This window comes from Ursus arctos, unplaced genomic scaffold, assembly GCF_023065955.2.
Source record: "Ursus arctos isolate Adak ecotype North America unplaced genomic scaffold, UrsArc2.0 scaffold_2, whole genome shotgun sequence".
Taxonomy (NCBI): domain Eukaryota; kingdom Metazoa; phylum Chordata; class Mammalia; order Carnivora; family Ursidae; genus Ursus; species Ursus arctos.
The window spans coordinates 757,700-780,236 of NW_026622874.1; the positions used below are offsets into that span (position 1 = coordinate 757,700).

The 22,537-nt window shown below is 38.3% G+C and overlaps 1 protein-coding gene across 3 annotated transcripts in view; it reads right to left on the reverse strand.

Annotated features, from left to right (window-relative positions):
* The window catches only part of RGS7 (regulator of G protein signaling 7), a 580,289-nt gene that overhangs the window by 11,468 nt on the left and 546,284 nt on the right, over positions 1–22,537 (reverse strand). For 2 of the 3 annotated variants that reach the window (XM_057315142.1, XM_057315143.1), the window contains 7 exons: positions 21,983–22,081; positions 20,669–20,730; positions 19,605–19,715; positions 18,246–18,371; positions 13,553–13,739; positions 10,652–10,741; positions 8,395–8,475 (listed from right to left, as the gene is read on the reverse strand). In XM_057315142.1, coding sequence (XP_057171125.1) covers positions 8,401–8,475; positions 10,652–10,741; positions 13,553–13,739; positions 18,246–18,371; positions 19,605–19,715; positions 20,669–20,730; positions 21,983–22,081 — 750 coding nt within the window. In that variant the 3' untranslated portion in view covers positions 8,395–8,400. The remainder of the gene's footprint in view (positions 1–8,394; positions 8,476–10,651; positions 10,742–13,552; positions 13,740–18,245; positions 18,372–19,604; positions 19,716–20,668; positions 20,731–21,982; positions 22,082–22,537) is intronic. The other variant, XM_057315141.1, reaches the window with a different exon arrangement.

The window sequence follows — 22,537 nt, forward strand, 5'->3', positions numbered from 1 at the left end:
AATTGTGACGGTTTGAAGTTCCTTTTTCTACTATTAACTCTCCTAGCAAATGTGGTCCAAAAATGGTCTAGCATATATGTAGATTCACTGGTGCTAGAAGTTCTACTCTTCCACCTGTACTTCTGTTTTACTGGCCAGGTCCTCGTTATCATCAAGTGTGGAGTCACACAGCAGCTGCTGATCCTGCAAACATGTCCTCCCGTTTCTAGGTTCTCCTAACTTGCTCTCTACCTGTATCTTCTGCAGAGATGAAGATGGTGTGTGGATCCAGGATACAAGGTGTCTCCTTGATTACCTTCTTTTGCACTATGCTCCTCTAACTGGAGACCTCATGGCAGTCCTTGCCTGCAACACAGCTGATTTGTCAGGTCCTCAGCACTCTTTCTGGTTCTACCTTTGCCCTCTCTCCTTCAGAGCCCGTTGCCCCAACTATCCAGTATGCAGGTCTCTTGCTTAGACCTTAACTCTTTTCCCTGCCTACTCTGTGCTGCTTTAAGAGAAACTGTCATGATTTCCATGAAGTAAACTAGTGGGAAGCTAGTAAGAAGTGAGTTCTGTTCATTGAATAGTTAACTTTTCTGAGAATGAGCCAACTTAGGTGCACATGTTAATGGCATCCCAAGAGTAGTTATTTCTATTAATACCTTATCTGTTATGAACTGTAAGCTTCCTAATAGTAGTGGCTATGTCAGAATGGCTATGGCTATTATGTATGTATTCTAGGATAGGGAGCAGAGTATCTGACCCATAGTAGATGTTTAATAACTGTTTGTTGTTGTTGTTGTTGTTGTTGTTGTTGTTGGATAAAAGAATCCAAGAGTGCTAGGATACATGAGCACTACTGGGTCATACACTTGTTACATAGAGCCTCCAGGGTGTTTCCAGCTATGCACGAAGCTGGGGCCTTGTAACCACTGGTGTAAACCCAAGGCTTCCAGTACATTAAAACAGTACTTTGGGAAATGCTATTAAACTTCTGCCTCTTGACATATGTACTAGCAATGGGGAGGCTTCCCACTGGGGACTTTCTCCTTAGCAGCCTCCAAACATTCCTTAGGAACCTCCAGGGTTGCACTGGATGCTCCCTGACCAAAAACCACTAGACAGTCCACAGTTTATAGAATTCGAGTGGCAATTTAAGAACCAATGATGCTACTAGCGGAAAATAAAGATATGTTGTCCAAACGAAATAGGCTACATAGTCTGATACACTTCACACCAATCAATTTACCTCATGCTGCAGGGAACCTGAAATTGCTTTCTAAGCTAAGTTATCACCACAAATAGTTTCTGTAAAACAAGATGGATAGCCATATATGCCAACAACAAAATGATAAATGAAATGAGTTTCAGATCCATGAGAAGAAAGAGGAGAAAACGGTTCGTCCTTGAGTGGATTGATTTTTATGTGTTTACTGGTAATATCTATGGTGGGGAAATTCAATGACCAGTTTATAAATTATATCCACCTAATATGCTCTAGAAATTTTGTAACACAATCTCTATGACATACCTGCAATTTCAAGCAACAAAGTCTACAGAACTCAACCAGAAAAGAATATGAACAAAGTTCTCCTTAAGGTAAATTCAAAGACGTACAGATATAAAACCAAAACCTTCCTGGGGCGCCTGGGTGGCACAGCGGTTAAGCGTCTGCCTTTGGCTCAGGGCGTGATCCCGGCGTTATGGGATCGAGCCCCACATCAGGCTCCTCCGCTAGGAGCCTGCTTCTTCCTCTCCCACTCCCCCTGCTTGTGTTCCCTCTCTCGCTGGCTGTCTCTCTCTCTGTCAAATAAATAAAAAAATCTTAAAAAAAAACAAAAACAAAAACAAAACCTTCCTTCTCATGGTTCATAATCTTATCATGATGGGTGTTTACGTGAAGAAGATGACCCGCTTCATTATGGGGGACGTTTATGTAAATCGAGGAGCTCACCGCTCCACGGAGGTTTTACTGTAATGTAACTTCACTAGTATAAACAGTCTTGACCATTCTGAATCCTCTAAGGTTTGTCTCTACTTCCTTGTGGTAGAAATTGGTATCAAGGGGAAATGAAAGTAAAGACAGGCTGTAGGATAGTCAAAACTTAATGTATGTTAAATGAATGAATAATCCAGAACTAGTAAAATAGTATATAAAAACAACGATAAAAATGTAGCAAATGAGTGGATCTTAGATTACTAGGTCAATTTTCTCTATTGGTAGTGTTCCTGGTGAATAAAAACGAACAAGTGACAAGTTTATAACTTTTTTCTTTAGGTGCTTCAGGATCCAACAAAGTTTACCTACACTAATGTACCTTAAACTCAAATAGCAAAGTCTAGAGCACTTGACCAGAAGTGCCATGGTTTAATCCTAAGCAGAGCCAATGTCCAGTCCAAATGGGCGTCCCCATGAATAGATACTGCAGGCACTGCCTTGCGCTACTCCTAGCACTGCCCCACAGCGGGCTGGGGCTGTATTTCCCAAACCTGGAATCTCTGTTATTCATAGGGTTATACCAAAGTGACAGGGTGGTCTCAGTGCACAATCCTAGTGAGTGTTAGGATATAGAGAGAGTATTTTATGCTAGATTTCGCATTTGATGAAAACCAAAGTCATTTCACCAGGACTAGAAACAACCCATAGAGTCACTGACAGTATCTTAAAAATATAGTGAAAGACTCCCAGAAAGAGACTACGATTCTTCATAGATTGAGGACTAAGTATTGAGGGAGACCTGTTATTACGTGTAACACAGTGTAGAAATTAGCGATACAAAGTTTGATTCCTGCCTTCTACAATAAGTTATTTTTTCCTCTAGTGTGTGTTAGGGAAAATATAAAGATAAGAGAGAAGGAAAAATAAATAAACCTCTCTTATAATTTTGCATTCCATTTCACCAAGCAATTTAAATTTTTATGCTGAGAAAAAAATCAGTATTTTACTTGATGGATGTTTATCACACCTTGGTCTATAACATAAAGAAAGAGAGAAGGAACAATGTAAATGTCCATCAACAGAGGATTGGAAAATAAATTTCAGGTGTATCCATTCAGAGGGATTTTGTGTTGTCAATAAGTAGATTATGTCAAAGAGTATGAAATGACCTGGGAAGATATCTATGATGCATTTAAGAAAATAAAACATGTTTCAAAAGCATATTTAAAGTATAACCCCATTCTTTATACATTTATATGAAGAGTATTTGTATTTACATATAATAGGTATATGTTTGTGCAAAGTGCTAATTAAAGCTACTCCTGCCCAGGACAGTTATAGATGAAGAAACGGGGGTTTGGCAAGTTTCTAAAAATTCATATGGCATGAAAGCATAGGACTAGGTGTCAAGCCTAAATATTAACATGTCAAGCTTTCAGACCTGGGCTCTTTTCCCCACATTTTGCTGCTTATATAAAATCTACATGAGTTGTATTAACCAGCAGCTCCATAATCGGCTCAGATAAAGAATTTAATTAGATGTTTAGCTTTTGAGGAACCTTCGTACATCACCCTTATGTTTGGGACTTACTGTAACTATAGGATATTTCACCTAAGAGTGAACAGAGTAATCATGGGGGTTTGATTGGGTACAGGAGAACTAGCATGACAGGGTGTACTTAAAGGGAAAAATGGGAACCTAAAATAAAGTTACTTTACAATTATTGGGTTCATTCTTTCTCATGGCTGAGTAATATTCCATTATTTCTCTCTCTCTCTCTCCCTCTCTCTCTCTCTCACGTCTTCTTTATCCATTCATCAGTTGATGGGCATTTGGGCTGTTCCATAATTTGGCTATTGTAGATAATGTGGCTATAAACATTGGGGTGCATGTGTCCCTTTGAATTAGTATTTTTGTATTCTTTGTGTAAATACCTAGTAGTGTAATTGCTGGGTCATGGGGTAGTTCTATTTCTAATTTTTTGAGAACCTCCACACTGTTTTCCAGAGTGGCTGCACCAGCTTGCATTCCCACCAACAGTGTAAGAGGGTTCCCCTTTCTCCTCATCCTTGCCAACATCGGTTGTTTCCTGTATTAATTTTAGCCATTCTGACAGGTGTGAGCTGGTATCTCATTGTGGTTTTGATTTGTATTTCCCTAATGATGAGAGATGTCGAGGATCTTTTCATGTGTCTGTTAGCTATCTGCATTTGAAGAAATATCTCTTCATGTCTTCTGCCCATTTCTTAACTGGATTATTTATTGTTTGAGTACTGAGTTTGATAAGTTCTTTATAGATTTGGATACTACGCTATGACCCAGCAATTGCACAACTAAGTATTTACCCAAGGGATATAAAAATATTGATTCAGGGGGGCACATGCACCCCAATGTTTACAGCAGCATTTTCGACAATAGAAAAATTAAGGAAAGAGCCCAAATAGCCATTGACTGATGAACAGGTAAAGACAATGGATGACTCAGCCATCAAAAAGAATGAGTCTTGCCATTTGCAATGACATGGATGGAGCTAGAGTATGTTATGCTAAATGAAATAAGTCAGAGGAAGACAAAAACCATATGATTTCATTCAAATGTGGAATTTAAGAAACAAAACAGCTGAATATAGGGGAAGGCCAAAAAAAAAAAAAAAAAAAAAGGAGAGAGAGGGAAACAAACCATAAGAGACTCTTATCTATAGAGAACCAATTGAGGGTTGATGGAGGGGAGTTGGGTGGGGGATGGGCTAGATGGGTGATGGGCACTGGGTGTTATATGTAAGTGATGAATCGCTAAATTCTACTCCTGAAACCAATATTACACTGTACATTAACTAACTAGAATTTAACTAAAATCTTGAAAAAAAACTGAATTTGTATTTTTTAAAAAAGAATTTAATTAGATGCAACTAAAAAGAAGATTCCAAAAGACCTAAGTATTATATCTTTCACACTTTTTAATACTCCAAGCAAATTGTAGGATTTATATTTACAATTGCTCTTATCTATATGAACACGAATCAATTATAGAGTTAAATAAAGATTTCACCCCAAAAGATCAAGTGATTTCATAGTCCACTCAGTGCTTTTGTTAAAATTCTCTCACAGAGTTTCCACAACTCCTGGTAATCTGTGGCTATCTCCAGAACACACCTTCCAAGCCCAGTGCAGTACTACAGGTGCCAGAACAGTGGAGATGCGACACCAAGATGGTCATGGTATCTTTTCTATTGATTCTTTTAAAGGCTCTGCAGATACTGGGCTGTACTGAGAAAGGGTAACCTTTTTCCCCAAATGAGGTTATATTAGGTGAGTTCCTGGGAGTTCAACATGAGCATTCGCTATTTCTCTTTTCTCCTTCTGTAGCCCAGAGCTGGGCTGATTTAATTTCTCCTTCACACAAACTAAGGAGAGGAGGTGAGTAGTACACTTGTCCTGTTGATTTATGAATTCTGGTCGAAGGCATGGACTATCAGTCCTCCTACCCTGTTTTTCCTCTTGTTTTCTGTCTGTTCTCCTTGAGGTTTGTGTGGCAGACGCCATGAGACTAGTGGTTGGAGAAATGGTGTCAGATTTGGTGATGGTGATAGGGGAAGAAAACAGCTGTTAGAATTAGTGCAGCACAGGAACTTTGTCAAAGAGAATGACATCAACTTAATAACATTTAAAGGCATGCGAGAACATAGTAAACCTTGAAAGACCTTGCCCTTAAGGTCTTATCTGATGGCAAGGAAAACAAAGTAATAAAAAAGTAAATCACAGGAAATGAGATGTCTTGAGACAACAGGGCAAGGTGAAGATATTTCACAAATAGGAGTTATTCTTATCCCTCCAGTGTTGGGCATAATGAAAGGAAAATGAGTAATCAATAGAATAATGGATTTAAAGTCAGAAAACTTTGCTTCCAGTCCTGACTCTAATACTCAACAACTGAGTGATATGCTGAAGTGACCTCACCTCACTAGTCCTTAATTTGCTCATTTGCGAAAGGGTGTTGACATGTGCCTAGCCTTCTCCCAAGACTGTCATAATGTAAAACAGCAACGACGAAACAAAACAAGCAAAAAAGAATGAGTGTCTTTGGAACACTGCAAAATGCCATATGCAACTGTTAACTGTTATTATAATTATTCTCTAAGGTACTGGCAGGAGTTTATTAGTCTCGGTAACCAATGGCAGTTTCAATGGTATTGGGAAGAACTGTCCAGCAAAACGTTTTTCATTCTCACGTGAAACAAAACAGTGATGCCATTTTTATAAGGCAGGTTATGAAAGTAACTGTGCTGGAACACGGAAATGAACTTCTACAGAAAGATACATCTATATACTCTAGATGTACACATCCTCAGCTGGAGGGATTTATCTCCTACGAGTTGGAAGAACACTAAGGAACAAGGTGATCAATGGAGAAAGAAAGCATTTGGGAACAAAACAAATTTTGGGTCAGTGTCAGCTCCTTTAATAGCTCTGTGATTCTGGGCAAATTATGTACCTCCTCTGACTCTTCAGTTTTCTCACCTGTAACATGAGTATAATAATAATATAATAAAATGAGGATAACATTTAGCTTGCAGGGTCAGATTATACTAAGTTAGGTAACTTAAAGTGCCTAGTGCAGAGCCTGGTCCAGTGGCAGGCACTCAATGAATATGAGCTATTATGATCTCACTTTGCCCAGTTCCTTTCATAGTCTCTATACTGGTTTACCTATATTTTCCCTATTCCTCTTGTTTCTTGAATAGCCTGTCCTGTAGCCTCCCTGTATTTACCAGACTAACCTGCACAATAGGACTCCGCTAAAATGTTTATTTAAACTCCACATTTCCTTCATTATGTCTACGTGGTCATAATAAAATCACTCATTCTTCATCTTGTGTTAGAATCACTGTATTGTACCTGTAAAGGCATCCTATTCAATTTATTATGTAAATACTTAGGATGCCTCACACACCTGCTGACCCTAGAAGTAATCATATACATGGAACAACACAGACCCATGGGAAAACAAAAAAGAAATGAGAATAGAAAGAGTTAAAGGGAACTTTAAATAGAAACTACCATCCTAAGATTTAATGTTGTATAATACATTCATTTTCATTTTTATATATAGACAATTTTCAGGATAGAAACTTACTTCCCATGACTAATAAAATAAATATAATTGTTTGTACTCTATTGAGGAAATCAGAGAGCCTTTCTAATTTCCTTATTCCATTTCTTTAGAGTATGACAGAAACAAAATATTCAATGAAAAATACTACTTTTTGTTTTCCTGGATGAAAAAGAGTAACCCTGAACAATTCTGTCTGAGGATTATCTGCAACTTTTTAGTATGTTACGTGCATATGTATGAATCTGACTCAACTTCTTTCTTCAGTAATTCCAGCCTTTTCTCTCCTTCTTAAAAGAATGGTTGCCCTTCTTATCCTAGTGAAATCCTATATGTCCAGTTAACTATAACTTCCTCTGGGAATTCTGACATTACCTATGGGTACTCCTTCCCCACCCCAACACCAAGCAGAAATATTTATCTTCCTCCTGTATGTCACGACATCTTGTTTGTACCATCAGGCTCCTTAGCAGTTAAGGTCTCTACGTCTCCACACTCCTGAGACATAGCACAATGTCTGGAATATAGCTGTCCTTTCCTGTATGAATTTCGACTGAAGGCAGCAGAGGATTGAGCCTGTCTTCCCCTTATTTCCTATTGATCTTTTCTTAAGGTTGGCCGTGTGTGACAATGTGGTTCTATTTTAAGAGCTGGGGAAGTTGGTCAGAATTGGGGATGGTGTTGGAGGAAAGACAACCATTTTGCTTCCCTTTTTCATCTTCCTTATGTTGTGTTCTTATTTTTAATTAGATCACAGAAATTTCCATTCCAATCTTTAGAAAACTACTCCATCAGCACTATGTTAGGAAAGGATGAATTTGGAACAATACTAAAACATTGCACAGAGCAGTGCACTGCAGCCTATGTCTACTTTCTCCAGCAAAACCTTGAGGCTTTTTAAAAATATTGTCTTTATCTTCCCATGGTGACTTATGAGGCATGTTTAGGAAAATTTTATTTTAAAGGTCAGAGATTCCAATAGAGCCAGCCAAAATTTTGTGAAGTTTATAGAGTGATTAGTTCCTGGAGCCCTTCATTTTCCAGCCCTTTCATTTGTGCAATCACACTGAATGTTTAAAGTATATACTGCTCTTTAGAGTCTTTCAAATTCTCTGTGCCGAGTCACAACTGGCAATTCATAAATAGAACCGATCAACATTCCCCACCACAAAGATCCTTGAAGGAAACTAAAAACAAAAACAGCATCTTTGTTGAATCCAATTTGCTTACATTTCAACACACATAACTCCACTTCACTGGCCGTCACAGCAAAAGCCACAACACACACACAGCAGCACGGAGCTGACCACACGACTCAACGGACAATGCAGACAAACTTGAGTAGAAACCAAGATTTTTCTACCTCTTTTCATAACAGGTTAGTGCTGGCTCTCAGTGTTGGTGTACAGTTTTTATGGCATGGGAAAATAGGGATGTTTCTGCCCTATAAAAATAAATGTGTTGAAGGCTTTAGTTTGAGCTTACACAACGTCAGAAAGTTCCAAAGGCACTGGCACAATACAAAAAAAAAAAAAAAATCCCACAAACAAATATATCACCAAAATATCACCAAAACACATGGCAAGATACTAAGAAAACAGTGGTAGGAAAACTACTGGTCTCCTGGATGATTTATGCAACAGTTTTCAACACCTTCCTGAAAAATAAAGCATAAGAGAGGCATGCTGGGGGGCTTTGGTGGGGCATATCTTGTCACCACCCACCATTCATACCAAGTCTTTGGCTTTAAACTGCTCATTAGGTCATTTTCTCCCTGCAGAAGTAGAAAGCACAGAACCCTCATTGTTCTTTATCTTTGAAGCTTTAGGAAGGGCTAAAAGAAAGAGCATGTAGAAATGCATGCACTAGCTTTATGAATAAAAGGGAAACATGGAATAAAAATACAAAAATCATCATTTCTTCATTTTCTATGTCATAATATACACTTCTTTCCAAACCTTAGTTTGATACATGTGGTTTTTCATGGATGACATCTTTACTCTAGATAGAGTTGGGACAGAAAGATAAGCAGGAAGCACAAAGTTCTGAATTTGAATAAAGACAATTCTTTCATTGTTACATCAAAGGATGCAAGGGGACAGATGGGGCTAGAAATCGGGAAACTTTCTGAATGGGACTTAATGATTTGTAATTCCTCAAAAAAAATAAAACTTACCACATTCTGTGCAAATTTCTCAAAAGATGTTCTGCGGTCCATTGAGTATTCCGACTTACATGAGTGGGGCGGGATGGGGCAAAGGGAAATAGGGAGCATAAACAAAAAGAAAGCAAAGAAAACAGAGCAGAAAAAGACAGGCTGATGAAATGAAGCAACAGCAAATCCATGTTCTAAATCAAGGGACCAGGAAAGTAGGAGAGCTGCTGAGTAGGTCTAGACACAGGGCCCAAGCTCTGTTTTTGTTAGTATTTTTATTTTTAACACCAAAACTCTTCCTGAGCAAACAAAATGGTATGGTTTCAAGCAAAATAAAATGACACTAAAATGAAGTAGATATGTGAAGGTTTTACACTGACATGTGCTAATCCTACGTATTTGAAAATCTAGTGGAATATTTTCCGAATTTCCTCATTATTTTCTGTCAAGACTAGATTTCTATTGATCACATTGATTCTATAGAGGACTGGTGTCCAACAGAACTCTCTGAAAGGATGGGAACTTCGTTCTATGTTCTCCAATATTTCAGAAGCCTTTCTCTGTGGCCATTGAGCACTTGAGATCTGGCTAGAATTTTACGTACTTATGATGAATTTAAACTTAATTGTAAACAACCCCATGTGGCTAGCAGCAGCTGTACAGGGCACCTGCAAAGACAGAGTATCCGCTTCCAGCTGCAAAGGCCGTGGACTTTGAAAACTCCCATTAGCCTACATGACAGTCACGAATCACAGAAAATTCAATTTAATCTCAAAATTTTAAGAAGTTATGGACTATTTTAACATTAAAAATAATGAATGGTGTTGATTTTTATATTCAGATTTTCCATATCCTGTTTTCTTGTTTACATTGATTATAAACATTAATTGAATAATGAGGTCTACTGCAGCTCTTCCAAAATGTGTTTGGCTACCTTCTTAGGTATGTAAAATTTATCCTAGGGATACTGTGTAATCCAGGAGAAATATCAAATTAAAATACCCCGAAGCAAACATTACTGCATTTTGACAGCTACCATTGAAAAATATGAGTCTATATTTAGTTATGGGGTATGTGGCCAAAAACATACACTTAAGCTTACTGGACAGAGAAAACCCTCTTCAAGTTTTTGACCTAATGATGTTGTTCTTTCCTTTTCATTATTCTCATTTTTATTTCCTTAAACTAGACATACAGAAGACTAACATGAAACATGAAAACAGCTTCTATAAAACCTTGTAAAGCATGAACATCCGCAGAAACAAACAAAACAAAAAAGAAAATAAGCAACCAACCAACAAAAACAAACACACCTTAAATGGCCCTTATAAAATGCAAAGGTTTGGGGAAGGTCTTGGAGTGTGTTCACTTACCATTTGTCCAATACCCTGGGCTCAGCAGAAGGCACTACTCCATATAATTATAACTGAGAACCAGATCGGAAAAGGTCACAAAGAACCAGTACCTTTTTCTTTGCCTGTAGAAGCTCTTGATAGGCACTGGATCTTATGAAGCGTGGGTATGAATCACTTTTCATCAATTTGTAAATGTGCTCCTAAAAAGACATAATGGTTGAGGTGCTTCTTTATTATTTCTCAGGGAAAATCAAATACTGTGATCAGAATACAGGATATGGTCCAAGAACAAATCTGGAAGCAGCTAAAATTAATAGTGATAATGTTGGTGAGAAATACTTTGTGTTTACAGAACATCTAAATCTTCAAGTTTATTATTTTATTCACGGATCAATATTTGAACTGGTTTGAGAGCCACAGAAGATGCAGATCACATCCAGTCCTTTAAAACAATGGAATTCAGTCAATGGAACGTCAGGAAGTGATTTCAGGTCAGGTGGTTGATCTATAGAGGTCATCTAAGAATATAAATCTGCTATCTCTTGAAATTATTCCAGGCCAGAAGTGAGCGACAGGAAGGCAAGATCGAGTCATCGTCCTAGATACCTTTGGCACCTACATATACTTGGAGGAGGGAGACAGCCCGGATGAATCATTTCTTTGGTGCAAATTATATGGAAAATTGTCATCTACATCCACTTCGGGCCAGAGCACAAGTCCAAAAATAAATTTGGTGATATTTAATTGCTAAACCTCCCAATCTGTATGCTTTTTAAAAGAACTCCTTCAGTGAAAGATTAGGTACATATTTAATCATTTAATCCTAATCAGTCTGCTGTGTTCTATCTTGATGATGAATATTGGTAGACAAAGAAATCAAGGAAAAAAATGCATTCATCCAAGTCACTGCTGGCCCGATCTAGGGAGATTCTGCTTTGAGCCACTGAAGCTCAATGGAGCATAAGCACTCCTTCATCTTTCTAGTCCAGTGAAATACCAGTTAGATGCGCAGAGTAGCCTGCATATCCCGATCTCTTTTTGTTTGCACAGAATATGTATTTTAAGAAATGACTCGGTTTCCCTGGTCTTAAACACACTGGCCATAATTTGGAGTTACTCTTGCTCAATATCTAGCCCAAGGCTCATCTCCAAGAGGACCCTATCAGAAACTGTCATTGGAAAAGTGGGGTGATGTCTCCCTTTGGAGTTAAGCATTTTGGGATTCAGATTTTATTGTGCTCAAGGCCTGCCACATAGAAACATAGACATTTAGGCCAATTCGTTCATCTTGCTGAGTCTTAGTTTTCTAATTTGTAAAATAAGGTGAGGATTAAAGGGATGACATACGTTTAGCAAAGAAGGGGGGTAAGCAAGGTAAGTGCTCGGATCTGACCGAGCGTACGCCAGGCACACTTCCAGGGCTTGCCTCTACCAGTTAGTGGAAGACTCAACGGAACGTCAGGGAGGCTGGGGACCATTGTTATATCCATTTTAAATATGAAGGAGAAGGATACAAAGCAGAGCTCCAACTAGAACTCAGGCAATTTAGCTCCAGAATCTACTTTCTTAACCATTACACTGTGTCTTTTCTTAAATAATGCCAGGGATTTCTATTACTATATTTTTGAAGATGAGGTTAAAAAACCCAGCAGAAACTGGAGTTAAATATCTGAACTTAACTGAAAAAGAAGCCCAGGGTCAGGTGGTGATGTTTTCTATAGAAAATTATGCTTTCTCATCTTATTGAAGAGCTATTAATCAAGAATATTTTAAATGCCACAGATAACAAAGAAATGTTCTTTTTAAGACTTTAGGAAGGTTATTCCAAACATTTTACACATTGTTGGCTCTAGAAAAATGCTTGAAATCTTATCTTGAACTGAAAGAAAGATAAATCAGCAGAGAAGGAAGCAACAGGGCTAGAATTTTCGCCCTGCGCTCTCTCATGTGTCTCTGTAATTATTTCCACATAAAAGGCCATGGCAGAGCTGAAGACAATGGGTGTCTGGTTAGCTGTTTCCACCTGTGTTAGTTTTCTGTACGATGGCTCATTTCTTTAAACCAAAGTCAGGAGATACGTACTTTCCACTGAGAATGCAAATAAGGAAGGGCGTGTGTGTGTGTCTTCTTCAACTTCTATGGTTTATTTTAGTAATGTTGTTATTTGAAAAACAAGATACTTCCTAGAACTAACATTCTTCTCTAGAAGAGGTTTAAGAAATTAAGAAGTATGCATGTTCCGATTTAAAAGCCAATTTCAGCACATCATTAGGAAAATAATATCCACTCATTTCAAGTTTATTTTCCTTCTTGAGCACAACTTTTTTAGGGAAAGTGGAAATTCAGATTATGTCTAAAGAGGCAATTATGTCTAGTTTGGAAAAAAACACTACGAAAATTAATATCTTAATGTAAATTTGTCTTAGGAAATTAATATCTTAACATACATTTTATTTTATTCTTTTCACATATTAAAAAGTTAACTTGGAAAATTCATACATGCCTACATCTATGATTTCATTGTATCATCAAAGACAAAACTGGCTTGAGGGTGACGTAACTTTAGGCTACCTCAGTTCAGTTCTGAGCAGTCATAATAATGAATAGCTTAGGGTGTCAGAACCTTAGAATCTCCACATTGGAAGACACCTTAAGATTTCAAAGATGAGCTACTGAGATGGGGCCATCGTTCGATAAGTGTTTTCTCACATACCGGGTGACGAAAGTAGAAAATGAAGTAAAAGTGTTCAAATACCTCAACTACCCCCCTTCAAGAAATGCTCACGTAAAAACGTTCAAATCTGTAAGACGTTCCCAGGTTCTAGAAACTGTTCGTTTGAACGCATCTCTGTTTTCTTTTAAGTCAACTGGAGTTCTTTTACGTACACTTACTTAAATTGAAAATATTAAGCCTAGCTGCCAATTAAATGAAAATAAAGCAGAAGTATCTCCAATGCCAGCCTCCCAGGAGCAGGTGCGTGACTTACCGCGAGGCCCGCCCACATACCCACCTGAGCATCTTCGAATGTGTATCGCCCAGGCTCCTTCACATTCTGTGTGGTTTTGTCATAGCTCTTAGAATCCAAGTTAATGGCACTGGGGGCTCCTGGAGCCAGAAATTCTTGCCATATTTCCTGAACTCGGGAAGGGACTTCTCTAATAGGCCTTTTCTTCAGGTCCTCCACCGCGAGCCAGAATCTGTGCAAAAGGAGACACCAGGCATTTACTGTGATGCCTCATAATCTCCAAATTCTTCTAATATTGACTGAGCCTACCGTTCACCAGAATGCATAATAACAAGCTCCTTTTTTTCTGAGGGCTTCCAGTGTATGGCCTTTTTTTTTTTCATTAGTTGTATTGAAAGATATCAAAGTTTTCAAAAGGAAATATTGAAAACGATCTCTTTTAAGGGTTTGCTCGCCTTAATTTTTAGTAGAGAAAAATAGCCCTGCTAAAGAACCATTTATTAGAAAGGCAGTGGAGTTTGAAGGGAATTAGAGTGAGCGACATAGAGCACCTGCTTGGGGGATAAAATAGGGCATTATACTGTATTCTTTGGATCTTTTGTCCATTTGAGCAATGAGGGTTAGTTTGGAGAGGATTTTCTGCTCTACCTGGCAAGGGAATTACAGTGAAGCTTTACTGGAATTAAAAGAGGACTGGACACAAGATCAGAAAAGGCTGGAGCTGGAGAAATCGGGGCAAGTAACTAATTTTAGGCTATTTAATTCAGAGAGTTATGGAATGACAGAAGCGACAAGCTTTCACATGCCATTGTTTGAAAAAGGCTTAAATCTCCAGAGGCATTATAGCAATTCAGAAGCTAGGAAAAAAACAAATATATACTGACTTACTTCTAAATATACAAATACATTTTATATGCTTCTGCATAGAGTATCTATACTGTAAGGAAAGAACCCCAGAACATATTTTGGTTGGTAAGAGCAAAAAGCAAAGTCTAATAATAAAGGGCCACATTGTATTAATGGGTTTCATTTCTTTAAATTTTGCTCTATGTTATATGATTTTGGTTAGAACCAGAAATATTATTGAAAAGATGAATATGTATAGCATTATAATTTGTTAAAATGAAAAAATACTTGAAAAAGGAACTACTAGGTCTTTGTTATCCTCAACATGGACCATTATCGCTCTAATGGCAGATGTTGTCACGCATGAAATGGGCAGATGTTGTCACGCATGAAATGGGCAGATGGGCCAATGGGCACAAAGACGAAGGTCACTACAGGCTACGGAGTCTTCAGAGAGGTATATGACAAGCAGAACCTTCGTAATTATTAAGTGTTATATTGGGCATTAATGAAAGGTCAGAAATAAGCAATAAAACAGTTCAACTAGAGTTGGAACCGCAAATACTACCCAATGTAGTGAGCTTTCAGTTTCTGGAGATCATTTTCCTGTAGATATATGTAACAGTAGATTTAGACCACGCCTCACACATGAAACTGCCATTACCGCTTTCAGAAGGGAAGGCCCAAGACCATCTCCTCCAAAACAAGAGATGTGACACTGTGCAATCTAACAGGAATGCCGTATGCCGTCTGAGTGAGCTGAATGTTGTCATGAATGCTCATTCTAGTTCATTCCAGCATGCTTTTAACACCTTAATCAAAAGAATTTTTCTGTCTTCCAAGAACCACTAGAGAAAAAGATACACCATTCAAATGGCTGCCTAATGTTAAGAAGCCCAGGAGGGGCTCTCAAGGAATAGTGCAAAAGACACAGTGTGGGAGGGCAGAGCAAGAAAGGGCCCCCTGCTGGGCAAGCACTGGGCTGGAAAAAGGAGTCCTAGGACAGCTGTTATAGATGCAGTGACATGTTAACGAACTCGAAAGTACAGAACAGTTAATCTAGCGTTGAGAAGGTATTAATAACAACATCTACACTAATACGCAAGTGCAGGCACTGCTGGATACGGTGTAGCCCCACTAACTCACGCAGTCCCTACAGCTCTAGAGTCCGTGCTATTATTTCCCCCATTTGCAAGACCAGGCAACTGAGGATGCGAAGATTAAGTCGCTTATTTAAGTTGCCCACTAGGAGTGTGATAAGCAGGATGAGTTTCACAGCTAGGGTTTGCCCCTGGGTAATCCGCAGCAGAGGACTTGCTCCTAACCACCCGCTCACGTCTCTCCCTAAGCGCACCATCGCCTTTGTTATTCTCGGCCTTACTGTAAGTGCTATGATAAGTTAGCAGAACAGAAAGGGCTCCGGTAAAATCCCGCCCCTCCTCACTATATGGTACCTGGAATATGAAGAAGTAGGTGTCTTAATGTCTTTGAGCCTTGAGGTCTTCATCAGGAAAATGGGATGATAATGTCTATCTCATCAGGCTTCCATTAGATTAAATAAGACAAATGATGTAAAAGGCACTTTTGAGGGCCTGACATAGTTTCAAACCCTCAACAACAAAACTCACATTCCTAGGTGTGCTCAGTCCTTATGCTAGGCTGCGTGGTTCACCTGGAAAAGGAGTGAGCAAAGACACACCAACGGACAGCAGAGGTTGTGTCTGAGGAATAAGTCGTCGTCAACAAGCAGTATTTCTCGACCTTTTCCTCTGTCTTAATACTTGAAGAAATGCTCGTATGCGTCACACTTGTGTGAAGAGCAGGTACTTACAGGCCGCTACCTGGGGAGACGCGCTGAGACTTACTTAAGCACAATTAGCCCTGCCTGCGAACCGGACTGTTCCGTGTCCCTCAATCTGTTACGCCAGATACCTAAGCGGAAGAAGCGGGGCTCAGATTTGGGGAGCAATGGAGTGTAGCCTGTAGAGGTTTACAGAACGCCAAGAACGCCAATTACTAGCCAATCTGACTTGGACAAGACGACTAGCTTCCCGCAGACATATTTTGCTTACCTGAAAAAGGGGCAAGAATGCTTACACTTCGTTTTTGTTGTGATGATTAGATGTGTGATAATCAGAAACAGTAAACACAAAATACAGCATGGCATACTTAGAGCAGTAGTGGGTATAATTATAATATACTCACAAAATATGTGATATTTCTTAGATGAAATAACTTAGCTCGAAAACTTTCATGGCATAGAATTAGCAAGATAAGAAATGGTTAAGGCTTGAACTGAGGAATCAGCAGTGATTCAATTAATTCTTGAAAGAGAGTATGAATGTACTCTTTCCTTTGCCTAAAGCTTCTTCCCTCTTTGTTTTATGGACGGGGAGGTGGAATTCTGGCCTGGTTTTCTCCTGACGTCCAGGTCATAGCCTAAAGCCATCTCCTCTGGGATGCCTTTGCTGACCTCCAGCTCTGGGTTGGCGGTCCCTCTGTACTTCTCTGACCTAAATAACCACCACTTTGTGTTGTGATCTCTTTTCTTCTCTGTATCCACCACTAGGCTGTAATTTTGAGGAGATCAAGAACCATTTTTATTTGGTTAGGTGATACTGGTGAGGCTCATTATTTGTTTATTTCTTCTTCATGATACCAATGATGTCAGGACTTATTTAAAAACTTACAGAATTCGAGGCAATTCCACCTCCCCATCCACTAAAAGGCTAAAAAAATATTCTTTATCTCTGCTCTATTTTTTTAATGCATTCTTATACTCAATAATTGATGATGTGGCCTCCATGAAGAAAACAATCCTTAGCGACTGTAGATCTTGTAAAAACTCTGTCAAGAAGGGCTCCTACAAACGTGAAAGAATACAAAGCTGCATCCCAACAATTCACGACAGACTTGCATATATAATAACATCCCTCCAGGTTCCGTCTGCGGTCATCTTGCTTAAACCACAGGACATCTGTCAAAGTTCTACCTTATTTCTGAATGGTTTGGTACTGGTATCTGTTAAATCATCTGAAAAGAATGTGACACTGTCTGGAGCCGTAGTGTTCCAATGAAAATAAATGAATGCTGAGACCTTTCTGTAAATGAATTTCACAGGACTGTGTAAGTCATGGGAAAGTAAATTAGGGTATCGTGTTTCAAAAGAATAATGAATGAAAGAGTTCATGGAAAAACATTTTTACGTAGTGGAAAGTTATCACTCACTTCAGTGATCTTAAACAGACACTAAAACCTATTGCAGTGTCTCACATTTAAAAATTCAATTTCCAGGTGCCTCTGAGGTTAGAAAAATCTCTAAAATATATAAGGATCATGTTCCCAACGGATGGGTGGGATGCACACCCCTCTTTCACTAACAGCTCGGTGTGGTGCGGCTCTCGACTGCCCCGAGGCCGCACGTAAGTGTGCAGAGTGGATGAGCTGACCCGTAGTTTTGTTTCAAGTTGTTTTTCGTAGGCACCCAAATCTCCTTCCGAGACCTAACCCAGGTAGGAAGCAATATGCAAAGAAGACCAATATTGATAAATAATGATATTATTTAACTGCATAACTATTATTGGCCATTCCTCATTTTGCCAAACATTAGTCCAAGTGTTACACTTCTTTACGGAGTCCATTTCAAATGCATCAAATTTATATACTTAAAAGATCAAGAGATAGTGTAAAAATAAACTATTTTAAGGAATTGAGAATGCTGTAACAGGCTTTGCCATTGTTAGCTTTTTCCTTCCGTCAAGAGGCAGAAATTCAATGGGTTCATATCGTCATCATGTTGGTAAGAGAGTAACTGGTCTATTTAGTGCTAATAACCGGACATACCACAGTAAGTGTCTCTGACACAGAGTAAGATACAAACAATGTGTCTTACCTTAAATTTTCTGAGCTGAATTCTGACTCTAGAAATTTAAGGAACTGTTCTCTCCCAACTGGGTCTTTCAGTGCTTCATCCATGCCAAAACCCCATCGTTTTACCCTCTGCTGGCTTGGTTCTTTGCTACAGGAGATAAAGCCAAATATATTCCTTTCGTTACCAATTCTATCTTCTGCAATGACAGTTCCCTACCTTGAAGGTCCCACGCATATCTTTCAGAAAAAAAAAAATCTGTGACTGACGGTTTTGCGTGAAATTACGTTGAGATACATGTCAGGCATTAACAGTCGTGTCCAATGTTTATTGAGTATTAGGTGCTAAGTGCTCGAAATGGATTCTCTCTTTTAGATTTTTTTCTGCAACTTTATGAGACAAGTACTGTCATGTTGTCACTATGTAGATGAAGAAATCAAGACACAAAGAGAGTTACAATTTGCCAATGTCCGACAGGTAATAAGGGGCAATATTCTAGACATTTTGACCTCAAAGCTCATTTCTTAGCCAGTTAACAATGCAGTCTTCAGGGGTATGTTGTACTGTATTGTACTGGGGGAAAATGCATCGGGAACCAAAGGCCTCGATTCTGGTAATGAGTCTGCTGTTGAAATGTGGGACCTAATCCTAGCTGAGTCACAACATTCTGGGGCCCAAATTCCTCATCTATAAGATCTAGAACGTAGGGATGAAGAGTCTGCACTTGTCAAACATTTAAGGACACTGGATGGGGGTAAAAGAAGGAAAAGGTCCATAAACACAGTTTAGTGAAGTGCCACTAAGTACAAAATCCTCACTCTGTAAAGTGAGGCATTGCTCTTTTCATGACTCTGTCAAGATAAGTGATCCAAGTCTTCCCTTCTCAGGAAGGAAACCAGGAAGTCTGAAACTGTGCTGTGGTTTTCTTAAGAAGTCAGTCTCTTGTCAGATTCTCTTAGAGTGTTTTTGGTAAGTTCATTTTATTTTAAAATAGAACTTATAAAGGCATACTCGTATTGGGCTTAAATAAGTATGGATTTAGCATTCATTTTGCTTGAATACAGGGGCCTTGTGGCCCTGTGGATTTTCAGAAAAGCTAAAAAGAACGCACTAAATTTTAAGAACTGAAGATCTCAACTCTGAATAGTCTATTCTGAAACTCTCATCCCTCTAATTCTGTGCCAGTCCTCCAGAAATGCAAATCTGAATACAAATGGAAGTATCTAAGGTTTAAAAACCATTACCTTGAACGAGAACTTTGTATCATGGGCTGATAGAGACACAGAGTAAAAATGACCTTCCTATTATCAGCTATAGAATTCTTCCTATTTCAACCAAACCCCGAAATAAGTGAAATATTTGAAGAGAAAACATGTCACATACCTTGCTTCAAGTTCCCAGAAAGTAGTATCATCAGACAGCCATGGGTTAGAAGGGTCAGGTGGCACAAGAAATGGGTCATATTCTAAATATTGTTCTGTGTAGCCTAACAGACTAGAGAGAAAAAACATTTTCATTTTCCTTAGTTGTTTTGGCTCAAGTTATACCCCGCCCAGAATAAGGAATACAATATAAGAAGGTCTGGCCAAGGAATTGCTTGCTTATAGAGTAAAATCCAATGGCAGTTTTTATGTTTCAGTAACTTACACACATTAACTTATTGTGCATCGTGGAAGGCAAATGTGGCTACGGAGACCATGTCTACCCATGCCTAATTCAAGCGAGGCAACATCCCTCCATTCAGATGAAGCAAAATGGAAGAGGCCAGTGTGCGAAAGCAGTGCCAAGAGTCCGTTCTTTGGTCAACCAGTCCACCCACAGCTGAACTGATTTTAGCCAACTTGAAGAACAGTGACAAGGGAATTTTTGTCAAAAGTATTTACAGGAATTAGGTAAAGGGGGAATCATTTACATTTTCAAGAAAAAATCTGTATCCAAAAATGAAAGAGAAGAAAAAGATGGAGAGGAGAGGAAAGACGTTGGAGAGGTAGGATTTGGCAGTGCTTCAAAGTAAAGAAGACAAGTGCCATTAATAACAGACTTAAATGAAGAAAAGGAAAATATCTAAAATCTGTGTTTAATTCAAATTCTGAAGTCATGCAGTAACTGAAAAGTGTGGATGTTAAGATGAATTTACATAGAGGTTCTAAGTTGCCAAAAAGTAACTTGATAAATTGGAAGTTTCATTTGTCTCAGCAGGAGTGAAAAATTCAACTCCTTGGCATTATCTTCTATATCTGATTCTGGTTGCACCGGATTGGATCTCTACAGATTGAAGATAGTAATGATCATTCTGTCATTTAAACTATAATAGAAGAGTTCTTTGGAAGTTTTCTATGTGCAAAAAAGGAAAAAACAAAATAACATTTCTTACAGGATTCCATTTTTAGCACCTTTGACCGTCACATGAAATTTTTTTATTTATATGGGCATCTAGAAATACTTACCTATCAGCAACTTTTGACATTTTTAACCGATGTCTATCTAACTGTATTTGCCAATATTTAATCTGAAAAGAGTTAAAGAAGTAGTTAAATAAGCAGTGACATTCTCATATTTTTCCACTCTAAATTCTGATGGAATGGGCAATTCTAAGTAGGAGTGTGTTCTAAGTAAAATTTCTAAGTCTGAAAATCAAATGAGATGGCTCTGAAAATTAAGGTGTTTGAATATAAACATAGCCAATATCACTTTAGAACAGCAATGAATTTGAACATTCTGCATGCTTTAACAAAATGTAACTTTATTTAAAAAGTGTTCTAGAGATTGTCAACATTTATCCAGACGAGATCAGGCGTGTTCAGGGTGGTATGGCCGTAGTGTAAACATTTATTCATAGTGAATAACCAAATCAGAATCACCCCCAATATTAAATTCAGAAAATAAACATATTTGTTATTTGTATTACATTTGTACTATAATTGCAAAGTAAATCCTACTTCTTAATACTAGCCCAAGAAAACATCAATGATCTGTGTTTTGGGAATAATTTTATCAACATTTCAGGACAAATACGTGGACATAATCACATATGGAAAATTTTAAAACTCTCTAAATTACTTTCTGCTCATGGTGATTATAAATATACCAGAAAAAGTATTATTACACTATTGATAAACCATATCACAATAAAATATCAGGGGAAAAGAATCAAAAGGGGAAAAAGCTCCATGACCAAGCCAACCAAGAGATTTCACTATTATTTGATATAAGAGACACTGCTGTTTGCTTTGAAATATTCCTTGGAGCCAAAACTTTTGATCAATTGGTGAAACAAGACATGACGTATACCATAACCGTACACCAGTGCTAGTGAGAGAGAACTTCCAGAGGCTTATGGAGAGCAGTACTGGAAGAACAAGAAAGAACATTCTGCGAAGGTCATGTCACATGACTGGAAACGTAAAACACATGACTCTACGTCACCAGCTTCTTGTCTCCTCATTCTTCAAGAGGAGCTCTTGAAATGGAGACACCAAAACATCGGTGTACCTCTGTTTTAAAAACTGGTTAGAGGACACAGGATTCAGGGAATTGAAGAGCAAAGAGATTTGAAAACCATCTCCATATATTGACACATTTCCAGGTGACTACATATCTTAAAATTAAATGATTTCACTACCTTTTAACTGCAACTCTTCTCTATGAAACAGTCAACCATACCAATAACCTTTTAAAAACCCCTGCCATGAACGTTCAGCATGTACTCTTCATAGCTGCTACTCCGTAACCTCAGCAGGTCATTTTATAGGTTGACCCACCTGTTGTTGTAACTCCTCTTCTGTTGGAGGTTTAGTTTCTGGTGTGGGTGTGTGGGTAGGACTGTGACTTCTAATGTCATTTTGTAAACCATAGACAGACTATATGAAAGTAAAAAAGAAATACGTTAGGACAAAATACCATTTACAGTCACAGACTTTCTAAAAGGTAATTTTATGTTATATATTCAGCAAGGTAACTCAAAACTTTGCTGCATATTTGATGAAGCTTCTTATTAAAATTCAAAGGCACTGTTATCATAAATATCGTATGAATATAAAACAGCTCTTTGAAAAAATATGTGGCTAGATTATTAACTTTGACAGAATAATTGATTATATGGAAAGAACATAGTAAGTCTGATACTAAGATCTGGGGGTGGACTGAGAGTACCAAGTGGGGGAGCAGCAATACTATATAACATTCAATAAGTACTGATTTCAGAATAAAACAGGGGTGGATATAGAATAGAATAAAAAGTTAATAAGCCAAGAGAAAATGAAAATGATTTGTTTTACAGAATGGAATACTGAGGAGAGAGACCAGGTTAACAATTC